The 7,737-nt window shown below is 55.2% G+C and overlaps 1 protein-coding gene across 1 annotated transcript in view; it reads right to left on the reverse strand.

Annotated features, from left to right (window-relative positions):
* Window positions 1–3,652: 3,652 nt before the first annotated feature.
* The window catches only part of Unc93a (unc-93 homolog A), a 13,265-nt gene continuing 9,180 nt past the window's right edge, over window positions 3,653–7,737 (reverse strand). Inside the window, exon 8 of the mRNA XM_048805751.1 lies at window positions 3,653–4,349. Within this exon, the coding sequence (XP_048661708.1) occupies window positions 4,084–4,349 (266 nt within the window). The 3' untranslated portion in view covers window positions 3,653–4,083. The remainder of the gene's footprint in view (window positions 4,350–7,737) is intronic.

Consider the following 7,737-nt stretch of genomic DNA (forward strand, 5'->3'; position numbering starts at 1 on the left):
TCACTACAGTAAACGATTGGGAGCACTTTACCTCACTGTGTAAATGACACAGGTTAAGTGGCTTTATGAAGCCTGGAAGTGGAGGCCCAGGAGAAGAAGGCTCCAGTCTCCTGGGGAGGCAGCAGGAAATGACCAGGGCCAGCCCCCCATAAGCTCCGCCCAGCCCTGGTGAGCTGGCCTTGAGCTGGTCGTGCTCACAGTGGAATCCTGTGAGGGCCCTGAGTTTTCATCACACAAAGCCATCCTTCCGGGACAGGGATGCTCTGCTGGTTCGTCTCTGGGGCTAGGTCCCATCACAGGATAGTACCTGAACATCAATTTCTTTTAAAATGCTGGTATGCAGCCTTTTGTCAAACAATGGCTCTCATGTGACCCAGGCTTCTGTCTTGGCCTTGGAGGCAGGTGACCTTGAGCCAACCTCAGCACATGGCAGTGACCACAGACTAGCCGAAGCCATGGCCCAGATGGTCAACACGTGACTTTTCCTTTCTTATGTGCCCTTAACTTTGTTTTTTCCAGATTTATTTCCTTTTAGATACATCTTCAGTTTTTGGAAAATGTTTAATATATTGTGACACAGAATATTTTTGTACATCTTGCCTTCATTAATTACTTTGAGCAAGTACCAATGGTATGTATTTGTTGCTGAGCCCTGGGACTTGGGCCATGAAGATTTATAGTGGATACCCCAAACCCAATAAAAGCTTGTAAGGAGTTCATGGCTTGAGGGGTTCACAAAAATGTATTGCATTTTTTAAAAAAATATTTTAAGGTGTAGATGGACACAATACCTTATTTCATCTATTTTTTAAGTGGTGCTGGGGTTCGAACCTCACGTGTGCTAGTCCAGTGCTTTACCACTGCGTGCAACTCGAGCCCGATGTGCTGCACTCTGACCTCGCTCCAGGGGATCTAGGAGATGGCTTTTCTGGCTGCTCCATGGCCTAGTGTTTCATGGTGCTTTGCAGTACACACAGCTTCCATCACTCCTTACGGCATAGGGAGAATCCCACTTTACAGGGAAACCCCGAGCAAGATTAAATGGTTACCTTGAAAGTCCATCAGAGTTCAGCCCTCCCTGGGCTCTGCTGGGCAGGCAGCCCTGGGTGGCCTGGGACCCAGCACCCATCCTCCACCGCTGGGGCTGGTGAGCGTCCTTCCTCCAGGCTCTCACCAGGGTGCTCGGCACAGCCACACACACATCTGAACAAAAGGTTACTAAGGGTGAAGCCAGCATGCCGCAGTCTGGCTGGGCACACGATCATGAGCCACCACACAGCTTGTAGATTCAAACAGCAACTCTTTGTTCCCGAACTCACACCAGCCGTCTACAATCACGTTCTGGGGAAATCCACATTCTCTGCCCAAATGCACATCCACTGGGCTTCTGTCTCCCAAAAAAATACTGTCTGAATCCCGTGAGAACTCAAGGGGAACTCAGGCAGCAGGATACGCCCTATTCCCAGCAGGAATAATCTTAAACCTTAAACCTGGAACCTAAACCTGGAACGCCCTAAACCCGATTATCCTAAACGGGGAACACCCTAATCCGCCCTGGTCCTTGAGCAAGGTCACCTACATGCAATGTCACTGCAAAATGTCCTATTTCCACGAGTCCTTCCACTAAGCAACATGGGGTACGCTGGCAAGGAAATTGTCATACCTACTTGGCTAACGGCTCCCAGCACCAGCAGGCAGGTCCCAGTGCCCCAGACAGGAGAGCCGGAGCCCACAGAGGGTGATCAGTGTCCAGTAGACAGGAGCAGGGTCCAGAGCCCCTGTGTGGCCAGCCACCAGCTCCCCACAGACGTGGCTGCAGGTGGCCAGTGGCACATGCCTGGAGTCAGTGGCTCCAAGGTGGCCTGGCTTCCACCAAAACAGTGACACGTTTCCCGACCATGTCAGTAGCTGCAACACAGGATGAGGAGCTGGGGGTCTCACCAGACCTCTGGTGTTCTGCAACCTTAAGGGAGACCTGTTACAGCACCTCTGTCTCGGGAACACCTGGCAAGGCGGTTGGAGACACTGGCCTGCTCCTGTGACTGGGGACATGGGTCTCTGTGTCTGCTGTTGGAGACTGGGCCTCCCTGCATATCTCCTCCTGATTTTCCAATGTCCACCCTGGGTCATTGAGTGAAGTGTGTGGGAGGCAGCACTGTCTAGCACCACCCTAGGCTCAGGGAGAGTAGGGGGTGGCCTCCAGCAGCAGGACTGACCCCTCTCGGCTTCATCCTCCAGGCCATGTCCACCCACCCATGTGGCTCACTCCAGCTCACGACAGGCCGCCCAGAGCATCAGACGTGTCTGTGGAATCCTCGAGCCTCCCTTAGGCGAGGATTAAACAAGTCAGGGCTGCCAGATTTGGCTCTTTGCAGTGACCCAAGCTCCACGTGTAGGAGCCATGGTCAGTCAGGGACCTTACAGATAAAGGTGCGTGGGGGGGGCCTGCAAGGGGGGGCTGAAAGGGGAGGGCAAAGGTGCTGGGAGGGAAGGAAGAAATGTCTAAGAGAAATTCTGAGGATGAGGTTTGGCCGGTGCTTCCTGGGCAGGAGTCCAGACGGTGAGCAGTGGACAGGAGAGCCCTCCGTGGGCTTGGGCTGTAGCACAATCCTCTTGTTTAGTAGCCCAGGTTGCAGGAAAAATGGTAGGTGTAAGACCAGTGAGAGGGCAGGCGGGCAGGAAGTGAGCAGAGGGGCCCTGCAGGGAGCAGGGAGCACGAGGCGACCCCACGGGCCGGAGGAGAGCGGAACCACAGCTCACTGCACATGGCACAGCCAGGCTGAGCCTAGAGACAGCAGGAAGGGCACTGCATCCTGGACACGAGGGACACGGGGAATTCTGTAGGGGGGGAGATGCCAAGCTCAGCTTGGGGCAAAGTGACACTCCAGGGGCCAGGAACGTCCCGTGTGGCAGTGCAGGGTGTATTTCTTTGCCTGTGCCCTCTTGGCCAGTGCTGGCTGGAGAAGGAAGGTCCACCCCAGCATCTGCCCTTGTTTCATCTGCAGACAGAGGCCACCGTCTGTCACGGGGCTCAGGGAGCACTGGGGAGGGGACCATGGATGCAGGGAGCCCGTGGCTGGAACGCACCAGGGCTCTTGGGATGGCCTTCTCTCCACTTGCCACGGCGTGGCAGCTGCTGGAGGGCACGCTACACGCTGGGAGGCCGAGTTCCACTGGAGGAGACGCTCCTGCCAACAGTGTGTGATGGCGTGGTGAGCCGTCTGCACAGAGGGCACCTGGAGCCCGGGCACAAATTCAAGGGGGCAGGGAGAGGGGCCTGGGCAGAGGTGAAAGGACACAGAACCACTGGGACCAAGAAGGACAGTGTGGAGAGCGTGTGGACAGCATTGCCCGCGGCAAGGAGGAGACACGTAAGGGACAGTGCACCCAGGAAGTAGTGACAGACACCTGTGTGCCCAGCTCAGGCATGGCAAGGTCCTCTGTCCCTGCCCAGTTGGAGGCATTCTGGATGATTCCGCTGGTCTGCAGCACGCCCAGTCACTTCCCTGATTGTCACAACACACGACTAAACAGTCAGGGTCCTGCAGGTGAACTGGGCTGGCAGGACGCAATGACAGAGAAATACCTCTTTCTTTGGGTTCAGTGATGGCCTCTCTGACCCAGCTCCTACCAAGGAGGCAAGACAGAGGGAGCCTGCCTCAAACCTGGGTTTTAATAATGGGGGGGGCTCACCCATGGAACATTCTATCCACAAAAGGGCAAAGGCTAGGCTGACAACCCACAGGGGGTGTGATTCAACCCCATCGGGTGACGCCCACTCCCAGAGCTGCACCTTTCTATCCAGGCGGAGGTGAGAACCCCTTGCACTGAGGTGCCATGCAGTCCCGCACCTGTTTACAGGACGTCGAGGTGTGTGCGTGGCCCTGTTCAGGACGGCCCCGGTTCCTGATGGTGTGCGAGCCTCTGGGAGATCAGCATCGGACAGGAAGCAAGTCCTGAATCTGCCACGTGAATGTGGAGACCCCTCTGTGGGCTCAGGAGGCTGCCTTCCTGCGTTCAGCCGGCTCGTCGCACCCCTTTGGAACTCGGGTGGTGGAAGTCCCTCACCGTGGCCCACTGCTGTCACATCGCTATCCCCGTCTCTTCCTCCACTGCTTGGCTGGGCTGTGTGGCCGTGAGGCTCGTGACTGGGCTCCTGGATTCCAGGTACTCAACAGCCCCGTAGGAGACCATGGCCACCGCCAGGACGGCCAGCAGGATGGAGAGCTTGACACTGACACAGAGAAAGGGGCTGTAGCCGAAGGCGGCGACGAAGCCGAGGGCCTCCCACATGCGGTAACCGGCGAAAGCCGCTTCCTTGTTCCTCTCGAACACGGTGCCGAACAGAGCTGCAAGGGGAGGCGGCGTGACAGAGCGCTCTGCCACTGCCCAGTCCCCTCAGCAGAACTGGACTTTCCGACCAGCCCTCCCTACAGACCAGGAACCCCAGCTGACAGAGGGGCTGCACAGCCAGGCCTGGCCAGGGACAGCACCGTCCCCAGCCAGGAGCCAGCGAGGCCGCGCCCAGCCTGGCTGCTCCACTCAGGACCTCCTGGGAGGCTGCTGAGGAGCTTGCCAAGCCCAGGACCCAGACGCCGCGTTTTCAGAGGGCAGCAGCAGTGAGCCTACTGCTACATCTGGGATTTTCATTCCAATCCTTGGAGGAGTCTCCCCTGTAAGTCACTCTTTTTCTTAACATCTTAAGTGTTTTTTAATTTATTTTATGAAAGTTTTCTTTTATTTTTTTGGAGGGAGGTAACCAGGGATTGAACTCTGGGACACTCGACCCCTGAGCCACTTCCCAGCCCTATTTTGATTTTATTTAGAGACAGGGTCTCACTGAGTTGCTAAACACCTCGCTTCTGCTGAGGCTGCCTTTGAACTTGCGATCCTCCTGCCTCAGCCTCTCAAGCCACTGGGCTCACAGAGGTGCGCCACCACGCCTGGCATGTTTTTATTCTTAATTGTCACACAGTAGTAGACATATTTGGGGGTTATCCTGAGAACTTAGAGCAGAAGAATTCAACCAACAGATACAGGGTGGAAGGCCCCTTTGCCTGGTGACGGAGCTCCCGTGGTGGGTAGGACGGTCCTCACAGGGATGGTGCTGATCAGAAAGGCTGCAGAGGACTGGGGTGGAGTAACGTGGCCTCCCTGGATTGGGATAGGTTAAAGGGTCCTCGTAGGATTGGTGTAGATTAATCAATACAAATCCAGTAAAGCCTCATTAAAGTGTCCTCACGGGACTGGTGTTGATTAAAGGTCCCACGGGATTGGTGTAGATCAAAATGGCCTTACTAGGTGGATTTAGACTAAGTTGTCTTCACAGGGCTGGGACCACATGACCTCTCCCAGGATCCTTATTTTGAAGTCCTAACCCAAGTAGGTCAGAATGTGCCCCTATTTGGAGACAGGGTCTTGGCAGGGATTAGTAAGTTCAATGAGACCATGTAGGTGGCCCTAATCAGATGTGCGCAGTGTCCTTACCGCAGAGGAAATCAGGCCACAGACTCCCAGAAGTATCACTATGAGGACACGGGGAGGGAGGCCTCAGCGGGCAGCAGCCCTGACTACACTGGCTGTCGAACTCAGGCCCCCACAATTGTGAGTGCTGTCACGTCCCCTGGCTGCACGGTGGGACTGGCAGCGGCTGCAAACTCATGCAGTCTGATAAAAGCTTGTAGATGAAAGTCAGTCACTCACCTTCCTGTCCCTCTGGGTGTGATTTTGGACAGACCTACGTGAGGTCTGCTAGAATCCCATCTCTGGGACAGGACAGAGGAGCAGGTGCGTCTGGGAGGCCAGCTTATAAGATGACATGAGGACCTGCCCCGGTGTCTCCAGGTCACTGTCCAGCCCGCTGCTTCTCCCACCCTCTTCACAAAGACCACCCTTAGCCCCTGAGCTGCCTGCCACTGCAGAGCCTTCTCAGTCTGCACGAGGCCATCCTGTCAGCCCTGACACCTCCCTCCTCCTCCTGCCTAGACACATTCTAGTCTCTCTGCCAGCCCTCCCCCCTCCCCCTGCTCCTCCCCATTTCCTGATATTCCCAAGAGAGGGGAGTCCCCACCAGCACGGAGAAGTTGGCTCTTCCCAAGCCCTGTGACTGGGTGTTGCTGAGATGCTGAGCCTGTCTTGAGCTTGTGATCCTCCTGCCTCAGCCTCCTGAGATGCTGGGAATATAGCTATGCACCACCTTGGATGTGGGGCTGTGCCTTCTAGTGCAGTGCAAGGTCCGGGGAGCTCAGGCGAGCCAGCAGCAGAGACCCAGAGTTAAAATGCCTCTCCTGGCCAAGACGGCTAACTGCAAACACACACTCCAGAGACATCACCAAGTACATGAGAATAACTGTTCTCCCCCTAGGAGTTACGCTTTGGAAAAGAAAACAATGTACCCTACTACAAAATACAGAAGTCATTCCATCTGAAACTACCCCTTATCCAAGGGTCCCTTGTTCTAGTCATTCACTGGACTTCAGCATTTGTTATGCCTGGGCTCTTAGGTAACTTTGCCCAATTTTGACAAAGACTATTTTTTTTTTCCCGAGAGTATGTTCTATGTCTATATAAAGAAAGGAATTAACACAATTGTTTGTGTGCCTCAGGGAGGAAAAATGCAAACATTCTCATTACGATCCTGTTAAACATCTAGGGATGACAGTATGGAAGCATGAGCTATTTAGCCAGTTCCTTCCTTGACTTGGAGTACAGAAGTATTTTAGAGGATGCTCCTGCCAGGTGTGGTGGCACATGCCTGTAATCCCAGTGGCTCAGGAGGCTGAAACAGGGGATTGTAGGTTCATAGCAGCCTCGGCCACTTAGAGAGGCTGTGAGCAACCTACTGAGACCCTGTCTCAAAGGAAAAATTTAAAAATTTAGATGTGACATGATTATGTCACTCAGTGAATCACATTTGTCTCTGTGGTGCAGGTTTCACCAAAGCCACTGCCTCCACTGAGGTCGTAGGGAGGGTCAGGAGACCAGCTCCACAGCCCAGGGCTGGGCATGATCTCAGCAGCTTTGCCGGCTGCTCCGTGAACAGGAAGCACATTCGGGTCACGGGAAAGGACCTGCCCGGGGTCCAGTCCAGGATCTGAGGGGACTGTGTACTTTTATACCAGGTGTCAGGGGAAAGCCCTCCCCTACCTGGCACACTGGGGTGTAGCTGGTTTGCAGATTTTCTTTATTGAATTTCTAATCCCCGAGTGTCTCCTGGGTAAGGGTAGAACAGTGCCATCTCAAGGTCTTCCCTTGACAGGGCTTTTCTGAGCCATGTCTCTCCAAGGGGCCCTGTGATCCCATCACTGCAAGATCTGCCAGACACAGTGCTGTCTGCTTGGCTGGGGCACCCTCCTTCCCTGAGGTGGAAATGCAGGCCAGAGGGCTCCCTGCCCTTTTCAGCCACCAGCCAGACGCACACCCCTACTCCCACCCCCATCGCCCACAGAACATCTGCTTCCTGCTCTCCCAAGTGCCCTCCCTGCAAACCTGTTCACTCTCTCTGCAGGAAGCAGAGTCATCCAACCGCACAGAGGCCCACACCCCTGACCTCTGCTGCCACTTCCCTGGGAGCCCCAATACCACTGCCTGGGTCAGGGCCCCACTGCCTGGATCAGGACCCCACTGCCTGGGTCAGGACCCCACTGCCTGGGTCAGGGCCCCACTGCCTGGGTCTGGATACCACTGCCTGGGTCAGGATACCACTGCCTGGGTCAGGATACCACTGCCTGGGTCAGG

This window comes from Marmota marmota, unplaced genomic scaffold, assembly GCF_001458135.2.
Source record: "Marmota marmota marmota unplaced genomic scaffold, marMar, whole genome shotgun sequence".
In the NCBI taxonomy this organism is placed as follows: Eukaryota; Metazoa; Chordata; class Mammalia; order Rodentia; family Sciuridae; genus Marmota; species Marmota marmota.